We start from the raw sequence: 20,184 nt of genomic DNA, 5'->3' as shown, positions 1-20,184 counted from the left end.
CAACACTTTTTCACTAGCCACTTTACACACTGTCACTTTCAGCTACTGGTTGCACCAGCAATATTGCACAAATTGTACCCCACTGTCTTTAGGTTAGTGGTTTACAAGGTTAGTATAGGTTACTACGTGTAGGCTATTAGAGGTTTAGTGTACTGTATTTTATATTGTATATTTAAGAGGTTTCTTATATTTTAGCTTATCATTGATGTGTTACGCCTCTCGATGGCTCGGGGTGGAAGTGCGCACATAGGGCTACAGGTAAAGCCAGTGAGGGTGCAGTCACACAAACCAAGAGACTCACTATGAATAATATGTCGTTTATTCGGTTTTCACAGCAACACCGGGATCAAAGAGGACAATCAGTGGCACCAAAGAAGACAATCAGTGGCACCAAAGAAAAGAACATAAACAAACCCGCCTGCCCCTTAGACCGCTGCTTAGCACCTAAAAAAGACAGTGGGTGGCGCTCACTGCTAACCTGGGGAAGTAACATAGGATAATAACTACGTGGGTGTGGAATGTAGACCCGGGGTGTCTTACCTATCCCCGTTTGTCCCGGTGCGCGCCACTGAAACTGAAGACACGACACAAGCCGGCCTCTAAACCAAACACACAAATAGACGTAAACCAGAAAGGGGAAATCGATACCAAACGCAGAGCTCTGCCACAGCTCAACACACAACTCTCTCCTACATAACACACAGACCCACGGGCTTGTGAAGGGAACTGGTTGATGGGGATCCGGAACAGGTGTGGCGAGGAACTGATGACCAATTGGACCCAGGTGTGCACATCTGAAGACGGGTGACTGATGACTGGGAAGATGAGCCAGTAGGAGGAGACAGAACACAAAACAACAACACAAAACAACACAGGACATGCAGGGCCACACAACGTGCAGGCACGTAACAGATGTAATCTATGTACAGAGTACTTATGTGTTATGTTATGTCAGGTTGCTCTGCGTTGTCTTGTCCCAACAATTTGACATTGTGTTGTTCTGTGCATCTCACAATAAAATATTTTAACTTGAACTACATGTAAAAAATAAGTTTGACCAGGAATTGACGCATGGCTATCTGCTTCCCTCTACCGGTCTAAAGTTGAAGTAATCTTTTTGCATTCAACTATATCTTTTTCAAGCAATTCGGCCTGCATTATAAGCCCATCGGCAGCGAAATCTGGAAAAGATGACTTCAGTGACAAATAACTTCGGCTTATGTCGACCTGTCTTACATACCTCAGACTAGATCTTAAAAAATGTCGTCTGCACAAACTTCGCAATTCAATAACGCGTCTTCAGCGGGCTAGTAGGCCTATCCAAAATAGTCTATTGGAGCATAGCCTGGCCTGTATGATTTTTGATAGCCTATGGTAGCCTATGTTTCATATCAAAAACATTTTATTATTTACTTTCTTAGCCTACCTTTAGTATAAGTACTGTATATTATTGCCTATATATCTCTACAGTGGCCTCTATTGAGTATAGCCAGACCGCTATTGTCAAGTTCCTGTGAATTATTTTTAAAAGGTAGCTCCCCTTATATTGGTGATATCGATATGGCTGATGTGTTGTAGCCTACGTAGGTTATTTGTTTCATATATAAACGTGTTGTTAAGTCGCTATTAACGATTACATTGTGATCGACGTCTGTCCCCCTTTAAAGTTGGGTTGACTATACCTGCTGATGAATTTCAGAACCATGGACAGAGATAGTTATCAGTTACTAGCCTAGAGGAAACGTAATTTCTTGAAGAGTTTGCACCATTAATGAGTGTGAACACCCTCTCCCTGTCCTTTACACAGCGGTCGCTTGTATACTCTCTAATATAGCAACACAACAAAATAGGCGATACTGGAGAGCAACACTCCCTTGCTCAGAGATACGCGTCAGGGGTCCTTGCAGCCAATCTGCTCGAGCACGTAGACGCTCGTAACTCACCAGCCCCCTGTCTCGCGTTCTCATTCCCCACATAGCAGTGATCTGCTGACTCAGTGCCTTATACAGCAAGCCAGTCCCTTCTCCCGCGCCGCCGAAGAGAACTGCGACCGACGCACGCTCCGGTATAGCTCCTCTTCAAGCACCACCGCACAGACCACAGACATGGCTAAAACCGCAATCGGTAAGATGACGGTTTCTGTATTTTCTCAGATTTGTGTGGGTGAATCTATAGGCTAGTTGGGCTTTTACGTGTTATGGATGCTGCGATGTGTAGCGGCAACACCCATGGTACAAAAGGATGCTCGGCATCAGTGGGGAGCGGTCAAGTCTGTCGCATGCCTATAAAGATGTTTCACTTGATTAAAATAAGTAGGCCGTGGCCAAGTGATTTTTTTCTTAATTCCCAGGTTATGACACCAGGCATATATAATTTCATTAGGCTAATTAAAAAAAGGGCGGATTGTAGTGAGCCCATATATGATTGAATATAGCATATGTAGTATTGCGCTACATTGTCAAAAACATGTTCGTTCCTTCTTCAAATTAGAACATAGGAACACGCATGGATATTGGCAAGGGATTTTCGTGCAACTATTGGTACTTTTATTGATACTGCGCCGCACCTGCCACTGTGGGCCGACACATGCACACTCGTGCAGCATAATGCAGACCGGCCCCACCCAACATCCTCTGCTCCTTCATCGCAAACCAACCTCTCAAGGGTGTGAATGGATTTACTGTGCCGAATCTTGCCATACAAACGGGGCCATCCTTTATAGGTAATACGATGGATGCAGGCAAAATAAAAGAATACGGAGTGAGCTCTAAAGGGGGGAAAAGAAAATGAATCTTCACGAGTGCACTTTGTATATATAGCTGTATAATAGCTAGCAAGCAAGAGTATGGCTCGGATTGATATTGAAATAGGTGATGCCTTTTGCAGAATGCATTCGTTGCAATCCAAACTGACAATGATGTGACATTTATTCACGACTTGTATGCGTCATATTGCCTACACCATTATGATCACTGAAATCGGTAATAGATTGATATTTGATGGCCTATAGCATGTGATTACTTGGATATTTCCATATTCTGCCTGCACATTTTGTATGATCTGGGTCTGATAATACGAGTCAAATTACTGCGTCAAACTCTAATGTTAAATCATTTTGGGAGGAAAAGATTGAGGCCTCAGTGAAGAGTACGTGTCTACACATTTGACGCTGCGTAGTGGAGCGTATTGACGCGCACTAAAAATCCTTCTTGGACATTGGAGCCAATCTTTTTCTTCTATCTGGGGACTTCCTCGATTCCGGATGAATTGACTGGTGATAGATGGTGGCACGTGCAGACTGACAGCAATAAAGGATGTCTTGATGTCTGTACCCACGACATGTGTTTTTTTCTCCTTGGATTTACTTTAGGGCCAAGTGGGTTTGGCCAGACACTCTTATAATAAGTATGATTTAATCATGGACAGTAGGAGCAGCTGTTGTGCTGTTGGACAGGTTTATCCTGTCCAATGTTAAACAACATTTTATGTCTCACTCCTGGAAATGGAGATGTTCTGATTGTTGATACAAAATCTTTTTATACAAATTTTTTCTTTGGCACACACCCTACATACACCATAGAGTCAGACCGACATTTGCCCATGTGCACTACAACTCTGTCTGATAAGGAATTAAATACTTTAATCATGATCCCAGGAGGACCATCATTCTCTGCTAGGCGTGGCTGTTTGTCATTACCTATTGTAACCCTTTTTATGTACTTGGTCTTCAGCCCCCAAGTCGTTCTGAGACTATGGTGGATCCAATGGGTGATGAACAATTTGTATCTCATGAGTTGCTCGAATTATCTTCAATCCACACTGAAAACCAAATGTTGAAATGGAAAAGGAACTGCACTTCTCCACCATGACAAATGACAATTCCAGATAATAAACTGGCTTTGCATGATCCTGTGATCTCATACGAACCGATTCTGAGGTTCTTAAGAAGCTATGTACGAATCCGTACCTGTGCAGAATCTAGCCCGTGACTCAGTACAACAGCTGTTCAATTTACCACCAGGCTACATTTTTGCTTTGACAATTTCCAGTTGAGCTTTGTCCCTTTGCCAAACTCCAGGTCATTACAAGGCTGATTAAACATGAAACACTGGGTGTGGATCTGGCTGAAAATAACTTATCTTTCCTTTTTTTTTTTGTCAAACATGCTCTGCTGTGTCCAATTATTGAGTTTGACAGTGCACAGTGACACAGCCCATGAATTCTAGACCCTCACCCCTACCCTTATACTTTACTAGCCAATTTTGTACTGCAAAGCCTCATCATAGAGCAGTAATTATATATCCTGCCTGTCCAGAGGGAGTGTGCTGTAAATGGTGGACAGTCTCTATTTGTTAGATAGCTACCTTTGTGTTTATGGAGCCCTGGGGAAGTATATATGCTGCTGAGAACAAGCGGTTCAAGCAATGGGGCAGAGGGGAGATTATGAGTGTGTGTGTGTGTGTGGGGGGGGGGGGTTATCAGGTTTATGAGAACGGATGCAGATCTTGGAGAGGGGTTCTGGGGGGGGGCAGGAAGTGAGTGGCAGCACAGAGAGACGAGGGGGAGGGGATGCTTCTGAGGGGGTGAGGCAGGAGAAAGAGGGGGGGGGGGGGGTATGGGGGGGGGGGGAGTGGGGAGGTTATTGATTGTCTGTGATGGCACGTTGATGGATTACTGCAGGAAGGGCAGTGTGGCTGGCTAAGTCACTGTGGTGAGTAACTTTCCACACAATTGCATGCAGATAGGGAGATGCTGAGTTGATGAGATGGGCCGTTTGACGAATCATTCCTAACTGAAAATGCGTGGCTTCCCTCTTCCAAAATAGTGTGCAGATAGCTAATAGATATTGTGTTTTCCGTTCTGTTGTGCAGGATAGCGTGCATGCAGTTGTGTGAAAACGAGAGCTATAGGAGAACACAAATCACCACAAACTTTGGAAATAATTTTGTCAGCAACTGAACACTGCTAACAATTTCAGACTCAGAAGTATTTCATTATAAATGTCAACTTGCAACATGGCTGTCTTCCTGCTCTAGAAAGTTCTCATCTTGGAACTTGCAACATCCCTGCTGTCTGTCTAAATGAGGAGCTAAATACCAATCGCGTGCTTCTGCTTGAAGAGCTGACAACCGCAGACTGAGAATCTCTTCAGACCTGACCAGAAGCCATTTAACCTGAATTATCTGCTCCACTGAATTGTCAATTGCCGACATCCATGCCTCTCGAGTGACTGTGAAAATGGCTGCCAGGGTGTTGCTATACACAGGTTTTAATGAGCCTGTGACAGCTAACCACCCACATCTCTTGTCCCCCACCACCACCACCGTGGTACGGTAATTAGAAATGTAAATCTCCTCAGAGATGACTGCTTCCATTAAACCGCTTTGGGGTATGTGGTCTCAGTGGAGTTTTTCAGCTCCGTTTTTTTTCCTCACTCTTGTTTTCCACAATCCCTCTTTTACCTCGGCCAAAGGGTTCAAGCCACTTCCCATCACTGTTTCCCCCTCCGCCCTCTCTCCTCGCCTCTTGGGGAGGTGGTTATCAGGCCCCTCAGAGAGGCCGCGGTCCTACAGGAGAGCTGATGACATTAGGGTGGCGTCTGTCGGTCTGGTTGGAGTCTGGCTAAAGTAGCAGGGGGATTTGGATGGGGGCTGAGTTAGCAGCATGGCCACCGACACTGTATCCACTATGGATTATAGGTTCATTTTCATTTCATTTGTTGTCCTCTCCATTGATCAAAATGGGCAAGATTCAGTTACATGAGTTTGACAAACAGAAAGTCATCCTTTTACCAATTGTATCCGCCCTACATTGTCATTTCTTTTGAAGATTGATGTCTTGCAGAGTTTGGATAGGGGCTCCCGCAGGTGAACTTGTCTCACAGGAAGAGAAATGTGGCCCGGTTCAGCCTTGAGGGCTGAAAGTGATTGATCATGCCTGGCACCTGCATTCTGGATGTGATTGTCCCCCTGTGGGTCTCTGTACCCATAATACCAAAAGTATCTGAACAGAAACACTGCAGTCGGAACTAGTTCCTTTCCCTCTCTCTCTTCCTTTGGGAATGGTCTAGTTCTAGAACATTGAGGCACTGTAATGCCTCATTTCAATAAAGGTGCCAAATATGTACAGAAGGGAAGAAAAGCAAGGGTAAGCAAGGTTACTTTTGACTTTTTTTTGTTGTTACTTTTTTCATTTTCCCAGGAACCCTTCATTCCCTTTTAGTGCACTTTTGTTCCTCCTCTTGCCTTGACCAATGCCAAATGCATATTAAACAGCTTCCAGATTGGAGCTGGCTCCACCATTAGTCGACAGTTTTAGATCCGGTGGCCCAGTGAATCGCACTGTGGATTTGGCTCATATTATAGAGGAAGTAATTTCTCAGATAACTCTTAATGAATTCATTATTTGCTTCAGTAGCCAAGGAAAGATAATGATGTTGAAATTAGATTGTACTGCAGAAGCAAGAAATCTGGAGTTTGTCCGCCCAGCTAAAACCAAAAGACTAGCCTGCATTAGCAGATGTTTCTAGAGTCCCAAACAGACTAGGTCAGGGGGGCAAAGTAGCACAGGCTGTGTAAATAAATTATAAGGTGAAACAAAATGCATTGCTAATGATGCATGAAGATTCCTGTGGGGGGTGGGGGATAAGGTTGTTAAGGAAACAAGTCCTTTCAAGGACAGCCCCACCCCACTTCCTGCTTCCATGCACCACGCCCACAGAGACCAGAAAAAAACTACAAAGCCCATGACAATTCATCCGAATCACGATGATGTTTTATTTGTTGTCGTATTTTTAGGTTTCGCTGAATATTTATTTTCCCCGAAACATCTAACGCTGCTGTTTGAACAATCCCTCGTAGGGGTTGGAGAAAGTGGGTTGATGTGTCTTTGATGTGGGGTTTTGTCTGATTGTTGATTCACAGCCTACAAAGAGAAGATGAAGGAGATTTCGGTCCTCTCTCTCATCTGCTCCTGTCTGTACCCTGAGGCCCGTAAGAACCTCATGGGCGAGTTTGAAGGTAGGCAACAGGATCAACTGCTTTGTCTCTGCAGTCGGATTTCTCTTCTGAAGGCGTCGGAAAACACGTCCTCTTTTTGAAGCAAAAAGCCATTTCAGGAGCGTGGAGTTGCTCTCTCTCTCTTTAGTTTTGTTCTGTGTGCTCATCGTCTCTCTTTCTTCTTCGCACCCTCTCCCTACCTCCCACACACATCATCAACATGCCTCCCCCCCTCATTATCTCTCCATGTCGCTCTCGCTCCTCCCTCCTCTTTCTCTCTCACTCTCTCCATCTGACCGCGCACCCACGCACACACGTGCGCATGCACACATCATGCCCTATCTATCTATTTATCTATCTATCCCCCCCAACACACACACACACACACACTCAAACACACACTTCCCCACCTTCCAGCAGACATGGAGGTCAAGCCCATCAACAAGCGGGCCTCAGGCCAGGCCTTCGAGGTGATCCTCAAGCCCCCTTCCCCGGTGTCCGACGCCGCCCACACCATCACCAACCCCCCGAAGAAGGAGGTCTCTCTGGAGGACATCCAGAAGAAGCTGGAGGCCGCGGAGGACCGCCGGAGAGTGAGTCTTTCCCCCCTCATCCTCGTCTTCCTCCCCAGGCTCGACCAGCCGGACGAGAGCCGGTCCGGTCCTGTCCGCCTCGAAATCCATGAATCGATTGGACCGATCAGTCATGCCGTTGATCGCTGTCTGTATTGATTGAGCAGCGGATCGTTGGAATCAGCGACGCAATTATGCGTTCGAACATATGGTCTTTCGGGGTACAGGGGGACGGGGGAGTTCTTGAGAAACGACGCGACACTAACGAGCTGTTTCCTGTTTCCTTCCCACTCCACCGCATCCCTCTTCTCAAATACACTCTTACGCTTTCACCACACACACACACGCACACGTTCACACACACACACACACACACACCAGTCCCAGGAGGCGTTGGTGCTGCGGGCCCTGGCCGAGAAGAGGGAGCACGAGCGCGACGTGCTGCTCAAGGCCATGGAGGAGAACAGCAACTTCAGCCGCATGGCCGAGGAGAAGCTCACCATGAAGATGGAGCAGATCAAGGAGAACCGCCAGGCCTACCTGGCCTCCATCATGGAGCGCCTGCAGGAGAAGGTGAGGAGCGGAGAGGGAGGGAGGTGTTTGGCGATGGGGGTGGTGGTGGTAGTGGAGGGAGGGGAGGTTGGGGTTTCGAAGGGAGAAAGAAGAGAGGAGCGAGGGACATTTCCAGAAAGTGGCTGCAATGTTTATCTGTGCTGACAGCGTTGTTTTTTTTTGACAAATGTACATATGTGTGTGTGTATTCAGGAGAAGCATGCCCAGATGGTGCGCAGGAACAAGGAGTTGAGAGAAGAGATCACAGCGTGAGCGGGACCCTCTCTCACCCACCTCCCCACACCCTACGAGTCTCCCTTGTAACCTACCATGTCCCCTCCCTCGTCCGTCTCCCTACCCCCACACCACGACCCCCCTCCAACCACCTCCGCTGCAACATCCCCCCCCCCACACACACTACCACCACCGCCCTGTGTCAGAAGTCGTGGAAAACACCTGTGAGGAGGGTTCAAATCCTAGTCTCAACACCTCGAACAGACAGGGGTGAAGTGAATAAAAATTCAAAAAGACAAAAAAAAAAAACGCCAATCCTCTCACTCCTCTCGAAGAATGTTTTTGCTCGATTTCAATTATGAAAAAAACTTGTAAAAGTGGGTATCGTTTATTTATAGTTTTTTTTTTGTAAATACTTCTTTTTTTGTTATATCCAGTACAATACAGAAGCAAGTATTGATTGCAAGTGTGCCATTCTGTTCTCCATCTCTCTATTTGTGGATGTGATTGTTTGATTATCATTTAATCCCAGACATTCCTGTTTGCGGTTCCTATTGTTATCAAGCTTAGGTGTTTGTCGTGAGTTTGTCAGCTAGTGACCGTTTGCAGTATCTGGTCATGTCTGCCTTACTCTGCGTCACAAATCTCACACAGTTTTAGTCCGAGTGTGCACTGGTGAAGGCTTCCAATCCCTCATGGATCAAACCAACGTCTCGTTGATGTAACAGAGAGCCCCAAGGGAGAGGCCCCAACTATACGTGTTAGCATACACTTCCTGTGTAATCAACGGTGAAGTATGCTAGTGTGCACTTAGCGCCCCCAAAAAAGTGTCGGAAGAGAATTGGGACCCGGCCCATCTGTCTCTGTGTCGAGAACGCAAGCAGTCACTGCACACTGACTCCAGCGACAGTGCTTCAGGAGAATACTATAGCATTTATGAGCCCATTCTCTCGTATGTCTGCCTCGCGCCCCTTTCTCAAGTCCCGCCCCAACCACGCCCCACCCCCCCACCCCCCCCCCCCCCCGTCAGCCCACGCACACGTCCGCGACACACACACGTGCCCGCACACACGCACACACACTGTGGTCACACACAAACGGAGAACACTGGGTAAGCATAGTCGTAGTTCAAGGTCCTCTATGACCAACATGTTGGCCCGCCTGTAATTTTCAACTGCCATTTCCTAGACCCAATTGTAGACCACAGATTAATGCCTCGCTTCTCAATATTAGCCGAATGACCTGTCGATCATCTATTAGCATTCACGATCTCCGAGTGCACAGGTGCCATGACTGTAGAAGTTCCAGAAATGCTGAATTGACGTCACGTCAATTGTGAGGTTCTTAAGCGTGGCCGGAACTAGGATCAGTTAGACTTCCCGAGTATTCACTTAAACCAACAAAGGCGGGAAAACAACCACCTGATCCACAAATCTGCATAAACTATCCATTGTAAACAGACCCGTCCCATCTTATCCTTATCCAATAGGACATCCTAGGATTAGAATGACGAGATAGCACCATGCTAGACTGTGTCAGTCTGGTACCGCTAACGTCCAAACAGACAGAGGACCATCGACTGCCAAACATCAGTATGGTTGAACCCCAATCATTCCTTCCAAGTACTAAAGAACACCAAACTGCAAACGAAGGAAGGAGTTTGTTATGAGTAAAGCGGAGTGTTTGAAAAGTAAGATGTAGTGAACGTATAAGCCATAGGAGTGACAAGCCCTTAAAGAAGGTTGGGGGGGGGGGTTCAGTGAGCCTCTGGATCCTCTGAGCTAAAGCCTAGAGGATAGCGTTGCCTAGCATTGGTCTGCTGGATGATTTAGCAAAAAGGACAATGTTAAAGCCCTGTTGGTCACATATACAGGCGTGTGTGTTTGTGTGTGTGTGTGTGTGTGTGTATATATACAGTATGTGTGAGTGTGTGTGTGTGTTTCAGGATAGGTGGGTTGCCTAGGATTTGACCTTGAAAAGGAACTTTGTAGTAGGGACAGTTGCATAATGATCACTTACTGTTAACCTTCTCATGGGTGTGTCACAACTTCCTGTTGTGGCCCTACCTACCTGCCTACCTGACTTCCTCTCCCTGTTTGTGTGTTTCCCCCTTCCACATATATCTTTGTGAGCAAGCTGTGGTTAATAAAGTTTGGGGTTCAGTCAAAGTCCCATGACTTGGGTGTATTTTTTGCATTGCAGCCAAAAACTTTTGTAAAGTACAGCATGTTTGCACCATCTAACCTTAACCCACAAGTACACATAAACATAATTTTTCAGACATACATTTTAACTTGGAATTCCTTATTGTCACAAACTGAATTTTAAATTGTATTTCAATTTCAGACCTCAAGTGGCACTATAGGACCAGAGTTGTAATACCACTTGTAACCAGGAGGTGGAAACAAATCCTGTTTTTATCTAACATCTTTGCGTCATTGCTCAGTTAAGCCACACGAAACCTCCTCGCACTTTGCTGAGTCATACCTCGGTGTTAGCAAACCTTTCAGTGGGATGAAGGGTGTGTGAAATAGGGAGGAAGGGTGGTTAAAAGAAGGGAGGTTGAAGGAGGACTGAGAAAAGGGAGTCATTTTGTCACTGTTTTAAGGCGGCGGCCCGAGTGTGGACAGAGTGTGAGAGTAAGGAACTGGAAGAATGACAAGTTCCAGTAATGGCTGGGACAACACCACACAGCTCATTCTCTCTCTCCTCCCCCTCTCCCCCTCTCTTTCTGTTTCTCTCCCTCGCCTCTTTCTCTCCCTCTTTCTGTCTCCCTTTTTCCTCCCCAGCTCCCTTTCTCTCTCTCGACTTCTTCTCCTTCTCTCACTCTTTCCCTCTTTCGCTTCGACCCACTCCTCTCCCGCGCCTTTAGTTCTCGCTCTTTCTCTCTTCCCTCTCTTTCCTTCATCTCCCTCTCCTCGTCCTCCCTCTCTTCTTCCTCCATCCCTCCTTCACAAGTTCCCACGCACTGGGGCCAGCCAGGCTGCTATTGTCCAGGATATCCCCTCCTTGTTAATGGTTTCCTGCACACACACACACACGCGCGAACACTCACAAATACCCACATACATTCACATGCCTTAACCCTAAAAATAACTTTTCTATTTTAGTTCCAGTCATTCTAAAATACATAGACAGTTCTCTTTTCTAATAGGTCTTTTATTACAGGGAAATCAAAATCAACTTGGTAAAGCCAAGAAATGTGATTTGTCATCGCTTTTCTACATCACAAAAACGGAATGTCCAAAACGACTTTCTATGGTTCGGTGACACACACCAAGCAAACATGGTCTTGAAGGATGTTGGTAACGCCATGGAAACCACTGGGGTCCAGTGTTTCATAGAAACAAATCTACTTCTCTGCATTCTAATTTTAAACAGTATCGGTATCATTACAATTATGTTTTGATCTGTTTTGGCCTTCCAAGAGCATTGTCAAACTCACTTCAGGGGGATGTATGGTGGAATGGGATTCTACAGTACGAAAATGATGTGATAGCTGAATTCAAATGGCCTGCATAACTCTTTACAAACCCTACAGCCATCAGGTCTCAACTGGGACATGGAACCAGGGAGCTTAACTTAGAGAAGCTTATTAGTCCTTTTGTCTGTTTGGTGAACAGTTGACATTACTTAATTTGAGGGTTTCTATCAGGGGATGGGAGGTTAAATCAGGGGAAGCTTCAGTTCAAAACAAACAGACCTCAGTGACCATATGATGGTGCAGATAAATCCCAATTTAGACTGTGGACAGTGTCCGACCCCCCCACCCCCCCCCCCTTTGCTAACTTCTGTTCCTAACATTTAGTCAAAACAAGCACCTGGTTTCAGTTATTCCACCCCATAAACTACCGTGAAATGGGGGGTGACCCTCTACCACCTCAATGGCCCTGACACAAATACTCGCACACACACACCCTTAGTGACTATTTGCTGTACTCTTTATCTCTTTCTAACATAAGCATATGCACACTCACAGCCATAGTGCCTGGGGGAGGCACCGATACATTGTGAAACAAAGAGGACAGTTTCACTGAGACGTCGATGGGCGACTGACTGCCTGACCATCTGGAAAACGCTCTCTTGATTGGCTAACACCTCCGAACTTCTAAAGGAGGGGGTGGACAAGGCCTTCCAGGAAAACAACACACAGATCCAATCAACACTGTAAAACACTTTTTACTGTCATTTTTCCCTCTTTTTTTCATAAGAAATCACAATTCTCTAGAGAAAATACAAATCCTATAGCTATCTCCTCTATAGGATGCCAGTATTATATAAAACCCAAAACTTTTTTTCAAACTTTTTTTTTCATAAAAATCAAATCTTGTTTTGTGTAGGTCCAGCTCAGCCGGGTTTGAGTTCAGTCCAGGAAGAAGGGGGTGGAGTTACACGTTCAGAAGGCACCTATTTCCATGCCCCAGGGTCTATAGGGTTTTCCTAGGCTGGCGGCAGGGGCGGGGGGGCTGAGGGTGGTGGAGGAAGAGGGGGCGAGAATGGGGAAAGCACTGAAGGGGAAGGGAAAGGCAGAGAGGGAGGACAGGAGAGGGGGGGAGAGCTTGGACACGGCCGAGGAAGGGCTCATCCCCAGGGGGTGGGCCACGCTGGCCGAGGCGGCCGTGGGAGGGATGCGGATCGGCCCCTGGGCGTGCTCCGAATGGGACGTCCCGCCGCCCAGCCTGCTGGGAACGTGAGTCTCGGTGGATGAGGACGGGGAGGACGAGGAGGGTGTGGAGGAGGAGGAGCTGGAGGAGCTGGAGGAGGAGGTGGATGGGCTATTGGTGGCGCTACGGGGCAGCGACGCTAACGATGCTATCGTTGCTAGCGTGGCCCCTTGCTGCTGCTGGTGCTGGTGCTGGAGCATGAGGTGGTGAGCCAGGTGAGCAGGGGGGGAACCGAAGGCGGACCCCCAGGCCAAGTGACCCAGACCGGAGTGGGCCTCCCTCTGGGTTGCATAGCTGTTGAGGTGGGACACAAGGCGGATGCGCAGTGGGTCGGTACTGTCCAGCCCCTCAATGATACTCAGGTAGCGGGCTGTCTCGGCCAAGCACTCCCTGAACCCCAGCCCCCGGTAGTCCATGGCCAGGGCGTGGGCGTCAAAGTAACCTGCAGGGGAGAGGGAGGGAGAAACCTGTTTAGTCAGAAAATCACCTAGAGGCAAACTTTGAAAAAAAGTCTATGAGGATGAGTGGATTTCTTTACCAGAAATATATATCTCTTGCAATGTATTTGGAAGAGAAAAAAACGAAGACAGATCTTTAAGGTTTCAGAACGATTCCGTTTGTTTAACCGCGAGGTCTAATTTGAATTATTAACTAATTTGACGAAACATGCAGACGTTGACTAATGCCTGAGATTTTTTCTTTTGTACAATAACATAGTCTTATTTGTGGAAATTATTCAACAAAATACGATAACCAATCGATTGTGTGATTCAATTCATTTATTTAATTTTTTATAACTATAAATTGATTGTACCTTTGCCTCCAGCAGCGTGAAGCATCTTCAAATGATCCACCGTCATCTGCAGAATCTCTGCTTTCTCCAGTTTAGCTGAACCCTGCTTGATAAAAAAATTGAATGGTAAATTTAGATAAGTATTAAACATACTAATATTTACACCTCAGCGATGATAGCCACGAACCAAAAGTCCTTAGCAAACCTGACTTTGCATTTTATGCATGACGCGCAAGCCGTACCTGCTTTTCAAATGCGCTGGGAACCAGTCTTCGAAGCTCGGAGAGGCTGTTGTTAATCCGGTCACGGCGACGCTTCTCAATGATCTGAAGGCAAAATTGATTTGTTGAGTCATGGCTTCAATAAAATAGGAACAAAAAACTGCTTTTACGCACGTTTCAGAGCTAACTAGAAAGATGTACTCACTCCTCGGCGACGCTTCCTTGCTTGCACCTGCGTTGTTGTCGGTGGAGACATCGACCCAAGAGGCGAACTGAGATTCCTTTTCGTAGAAAAGAAGAAATACAAGCGTTACAATGTTTTGCGTAATTTGAGATACAAGACACGTATCCCACAATGTATGCTTTGACTTTATTGCCATATGCGGAAATTATTTTTCCATCCACAGAAGATCAACAGGCAAGGGGTGATTTTTACGCAAAAGTTGTAAAAAAACGTTTGAACATTTACACACATATTAAGCTAACTTACCCATTTTCGTCGCCACTCTCCTTCTCAACTTCGATATTTTCATCAAGCTCGCTGTCCGAGGAACTGAAATCGTGATTCCTTTTCATTTTATCCGCTGTTTCTTCTTGCTCAGGGTATAGTCCTTCTGTGCGCTTCTCTCGGACTTTCGTCTACTCGGTATGCCTGGATCTCGTCTGTTTGAGGCATTCTCGTTCCCACGGTATCATTTCTACGCTGCAGCTAGCCAAGAGAGGCGGGGCTTGGCACAGAACTAGCCAATTAAGAAGCGGCCGTGGGTTTAAGTGACAGCGCAGTTAGCCTAAAGACGGCTCTTTGAATAATTTTGACAGCGGTCCAATAGGCTTTCGGTCCGTGACTGTCGCACTCCGCCCCTGTGTGTCCGCGAGCACTGTGGCTGTCTGTCCCGGTTGTGATGAGGGGTGGCTGGCCGGCTGTCAGCACGCGCTAGCCGTGGGAAAGTTCCTTAGCCCAACGCTGATAACCAATCAGGGGCGACGGCCGTCTCCGACATTGGAATGAATGGGCCAATTGGTTGGGGCGACGGGCGGTCTGCGAGTGAGCGTGTGAACCTGTAATCTAATACTAACTCATCCAAAGGCGAAGTAGTGTGCAAGAGGAAGCTATGAAGTCTAATCTTACCCCACAGAGCGACATCATGCAAGGCAAAGATGCTTAAAAGACCGCGAAGACTGTGGATGTGTTCACTCACAAACACAACAAAAGACATAATGAAATTAAAAGGGTTCCCTAACTTCCCTCTCTGGTGACTTTGACACACACAAACACACACACACACACAACTCATACACACACACACACACACAAACACACGTACACACAACACACACACACACACACACACACAGACTACGTCATAGAAGGCATTGTTGTGCTTGTTTGTACATAGGGTTGACTCATGTGACAAACTGACGGAGCCCCTGCTATTCCACTTAGAGTGCTTTGATAGGAGTAGCTTTAGTCAAGGGTCCCCAAGGAGTCGTCTTTTGCAGGGACCCAATGGAGGAACATTTGCATACACACAGACACACACACACACGCACACTTACATAAACACACACACACACACACACCCATCGTAGGCACACTCGTAAACACACGTACGTACACAGCAACACACGCACGCTGCTTTGCCCACAGCGCCAGTACAAACAGTTATCCCAAATACTGTGTCCTGCGCACTCGCTGAAATCCATATCCTGAATGAGAACCAGTACACACGACTCCATGATAGAAGACCTCACACTACAGCAACTGTCTGCAGGGACCCAGAGACACAGGTTCAGAAAATTAATCTCTTTAATGTTTCCGCTAAACACTCATTTCTACCGATGGGCAAGGTAAGCCCAGGTATACCCAGTCTGTGAAAGACAATGGCTGAAGCAAGGTTCTTATCCCGGGTCTGGACGTCTCCAGTGACAGCGACAGGGGCTGCCTTGATGGTCACCAGGACCAGAGAGAGGATCTGCCTCTCTCCAGCTCGGTCGTGTGTGTGTGTGGTGAAGAAGAGGAGGCCCTCATCTGTCGTAGTCTTCCTACCCGGGAGCCTAGCACCATGAACACCACAGATATCTAAACTACAACTCCCATGTTCCCCCAGGCTGGTGGTCGCTGTCCGTGGATGAGGGTGCAGTGGGGGATTTGGGTGGGGTGTGTGTGTGTGTGTCTGTAAGAGAGAGTGTGTGTGTATCGGTGTGTTTGCGTGTCCGTGCGTCGGTCTGCGTGTGTGTGTGTGTTTGTTGGCAATGCATGTGTGTCTCCCGGGGTTTGACTGCACGTGTGTGTGTATTTGTCTGCATGCATGTGTGTGTGTGTGTGTGAGAGAGGTGGGCGGGCCAGTGCGCCTGTTGTATTTCAAGTTCATCGAGAGTTCCCACGCTGTTATTTGCTTTGTTCCTTTGCGTCTCATCACATGTTGTGATTAGTGCCTTTCAGAGGCCAGCCTTTGAAGGTGCGGGCCCTGCAACACAACGTTGTTTCCTGCCCCCTGCGAGCGAATCAGACCGGACCTCCAGCCCCTGGGCTTACGGACGATGGCTTCTCCTGCTGTGCTGTCGCTCAGTTCCTCCCTGTTTTCAGAAACACCGAAACACATCTTTACACTTTACGTTCCGCGCTGAAGTCAAGAAGCAGATGCTTTCATCAAAGCGACGTCATGCACGAGGAATGCACAGCGGAAAAGCATGTGCATAGTTCTAGGGCTCAGGCGCGGTGTGAAATGACCACATCACAGCTTCCAAGCAGAGTGTGGCAATAAGGTCTCAGCTCCAACGTGACATGGTGTTGTGCAGCAAAAACAACGTGCTGAATAAGCAAATGTCTACAGTGTCTTGCCTCCATGCCCTTTCGGTCACCTCATGCAAACTTTATCTAATTAAAAAAAAAAAAGAATTTTTTGATCCATCTCCACACAATATGTTATATTGACACAGTTAAAACAGTGCAATTGTATTTTCGAATCAAATGCAGAAACATCTCACTTCAAATATATCGCAGTGATAGCACCCCACCAGCACTCCCTAACATCTGGTCCCTCCTCCATGTTGACACTGGAAACACTTTGCATTTCTTTGTTAAATGGCAACAAGTCATTAAGGGTCTGAGGTACAATAGCAAAACATCCTGATACTGTAACATGACACTACTGATGCATGACAATACTGATACATTACTGAAATTACCAGGTAAAATAGGAAAACATCAGAAAAAACAAAGGCACTCCAGTTGGTGAAATTCAACATCCAGTATAGTCCTCATCGGGAGCAGCTGGATGGTGGTTGAACACTTAAACGTTTTCGACCTGAGAATCTTGACGACTTGCCAATCATCTCGTCAACTCGTCTGTTCCACAGCCTGGTCCAGAGTCGTCAGGAGCAGAGCAGGTCCACAGCTGGTTTCTCATTGAGAAACATTCACATGCTGTTTGTTTGTTTGTCGTGTCCACATGGAGCAGGGACTGATGATACTGAGGGCTGCTGGGACTGATGATACTGAGGGCTGCTGGGACTGATGATACTGAGGGCTGCTGGGACTGATGATACTGAGGGCTGCTGGGACTGATGATACTGAGGGCTGCTGGGACTGATGATACTGAGGGCTGCTGGGACTGATGATACTGAGGGCTGCTGGGACTGATGATACTGAGGGCTGCTGGGACTGATGATACTGAGGGCTGCTGGGACTGATGATACTGAGGGCTGCTGGGACTGATGATACTGGGGGCTGCTGGGACTGATGATACTGAGGGCTGCTGGGACTGATGATACTGGGGGCTGCTGGGACTGCATCTCTCAGACCATGCTAGTGGGTCGCAAGTGTTCAACAGCTCAAAGCGGGCACATGTGTGTGAAATGTGTGAAGTTTGAAACATGACTACCTTGTCGTTGACGCCGTCAGCAGGATGTTGTCACACGTCATGCGCTCCCGCTTGCCCTCAAACGGCTCTCATTGGAGAGGGCCATTCCAAGGCCCTGAACTGCACGCAACCGTATCGGAGTGTGTACGCAAGCGCATGAGCTCCTGACCCACTGCTCAGGTCCTGACACAGGACGTCCGCCGACCAACACACTGTCCCCACTGCAAACAATTCACCACGCAACCACGACCGTCCCCCCAGTAGGACCTCCTGGGGCCCGTGGAGGGGGGGTGGATGGGGGGGGGGTCTTACGATGGACGGGATAGTGGAGGGGGGGGTGCATGTTATTGTTTATAAATAGAGGCAGCCATTGAGTGCTAAACACTTGGAGGAAGGCTAGCTTTGTCTCGGCGACTGGGAGAGGAAGTGCACGCTAATTCTCTTTGAGACGGGTGCGACACCCTGGCATTGTACACAGACTGGGGGGGGGGGGGGGGTCACAAGCACACACCCACCCCACCGCACACACACACACACATTGTGTTGTGTGTTTATCAATGTGCGCGCGCGCGTTTTTCTCGTGACACACATGCATTGTGCAGACTAAGAGTGCGTTTGTGTGTGCGTGTGACACTCTCATTGTCCCAAGAAGATGAGGGGTGGCATTGTTTGTCCTGGTCGTCAGACACAGTCAGTTTCCCCCGCATGGACTTCTGGGATCTGTTTTGGGGGATCTTTCTCCACCCCTTCAGACTCCATTCTCCTGTCCAGTCCACAACGGATCGCACATCACGTGTGTATTGTATCCTTCATACACATTTGCGTGTGTGCTTGTCCGCAGATACAGGAAGTGTAAGATGTGTCAACATGTTGACCCATTGACACCCAGTGTCGCCCTCCCTCCTTCTCTTCCCAAGGGAAACGGTTTCGGGGTGCGCCCCTCTCTCTTTCTCTGCCTTTCTTTCTTCTCGCAGCTCTCCCCCCACCCCCCCCTCTCTCTCTCTCTCTCTCTCTCTCTCTCTCTCTCTCTCTCTCTCTCTCTCTCTCTCTCTCACCACACCCCATCCCTCTCAATCGCTTTCGATTTTGATGGACTGGTTTTGAGGGAGGATATCCACCCTTGCCAATCTACTCTCAATGAGCTCTCATTCTATTCAGTGTCTGTAAAGAGACTGGGTACTTACTTATTGGACAGAGAGGGATGGACTCAACCGTTTCCCACCATGAGCCCACAGGAAGTGATGTTGAATGATAACCAGCGGCCAAGGACACATGCCAAAAATAAAGGGGTTAAGAGGAAGCTCACAACCAGAAAGACGACTACGTCCCTGACATCCGTTTTCAGTCGTTCGAAGAACTCAATTCACCAGTCTGCATACCCGCTGATGCGCTCACGAGTGTCGCAATATATCCTCATCTAAATACGCAGAGAGGTGTTTTCACTTGTTGCTTTTGCAAACAAAATGTTGTGGATTGCCGTGGGCTGCCTGTCGAACAACCCCTCCCCCCCCATCCACCCCCCCCCCACCACCTCCCTCCTCCTCCCTCCAGTGCAAGTTCTGTATGTAAACTGTGGTTGGACTGAGACTGACTCTTTAGATGTGTGTGTGTGTGTGCGGGGGGGTGGGGGTGAGGGTGGGGTTACAGGGGGGTGGTGGGCGGGCAGACTCACGGCGAGGGGAGGGGGACGTCTGCTGGGTGGTCGGTTTGAGGTGTGTAGAGTGTGGACGTGGTCTGTTTCATGTTTAGCGTGTGTGTGTAGAGGTGGTGGTGGGGGGGGGGGTCACACATTATCACCCTCTGAGAGGGAAAAGAGTGTGGGTACAGGGGTGTGTGTGCGCGCGTGTGTGATAGTTTGGGGGCAGGGGCGGGGGTGGGGTGGCAGGGGTGAATACTTTACTGTTGCATTTCAGTTCCAAGCAGTTAGACTGGAGTGTGCCCATAGGCCAAGGAAATGAGACCTTGTTCATTTCAACACCTGGACTGACAGGCCGTCATGCACTGTTGGCAGTTGAAACTCTTCCCAGTTTCTCACCATGTTTCTCACCATGTTGATAAACACTTCCAGATATGTACGAGACGCCGCGGGACACGCATGAAAACCTCTCCTCCGTTACGCGTCCGCTCGCACACACGGTAGCGGATAGAGCAGCAACCGAAGCACAAAGTCTGACGGCTGCCGTCGCACAGACCAAGCCACACTCGCATGCCTCCGCTGCCTGATTGGATAACGAGCACGCCACCGCCGCCGCCGTCATCATACTGGCGATTGACCCTTGACCTGGCA

General features: G+C 47.8%; 2 protein-coding genes across 4 annotated transcripts; one reads left to right on the top strand and one right to left on the bottom strand.

Moving 5' to 3' along the window:
* Window positions 1-1,991: 1,991 nt before the first annotated feature.
* stmn2b (stathmin 2b) lies at window positions 1,992-9,342 on the top strand. Of its 2 annotated transcripts, none has more exons than XM_084695910.1 (5): window positions 1,992-2,124; window positions 6,924-7,019; window positions 7,419-7,591; window positions 7,952-8,143; window positions 8,336-9,342. In XM_084695910.1, exons 1-5 carry the CDS (start codon window positions 2,106-2,108, stop codon window positions 8,393-8,395), a joined length of 540 nt encoding a protein of 179 aa, XP_084552036.1. In that variant the 5' UTR covers window positions 1,992-2,105; the 3' UTR covers window positions 8,396-9,342. The 2 variants fall into 2 exon arrangements, with proteins under 2 accessions (XP_084552036.1, XP_084552035.1); XM_084695909.1 differs by having other exon boundaries at window positions 7,416-7,591.
* Window positions 9,343-11,494: 2,152 nt separating this feature from the next.
* Window positions 11,495-14,899, bottom strand: hey1 (hes-related family bHLH transcription factor with YRPW motif 1). 2 transcript variants are annotated; one of them, XM_084697188.1, is made up of 5 exons: window positions 14,525-14,899; window positions 14,240-14,315; window positions 14,056-14,139; window positions 13,835-13,919; window positions 11,495-13,462 (listed from the first exon to the last, which is right to left on the bottom strand). In XM_084697188.1, the coding sequence occupies exons 1-5, from the start codon at window positions 14,608-14,610 to the stop codon at window positions 12,753-12,755; spliced, it is 1,041 nt and encodes a 346-aa protein (XP_084553314.1). In that variant the 5' UTR covers window positions 14,611-14,899; the 3' UTR covers window positions 11,495-12,752. The 2 variants fall into 2 exon arrangements, with proteins under 2 accessions (XP_084553314.1, XP_084553315.1); XM_084697189.1 differs by having other exon boundaries at window positions 13,835-13,916; window positions 14,525-14,896.
* Window positions 14,900-20,184: the final 5,285 nt, after the last annotated feature.

Source organism: Hypomesus nipponensis, chromosome 4, assembly GCF_054491055.1.
Source record: "Hypomesus nipponensis isolate SF chromosome 4, ASM5449105v1, whole genome shotgun sequence".
In the NCBI taxonomy this organism is placed as follows: Eukaryota; Metazoa; Chordata; class Actinopteri; order Osmeriformes; family Osmeridae; genus Hypomesus; species Hypomesus nipponensis.
This window is presented reverse-complemented; position numbering and strand designations above follow the sequence as displayed.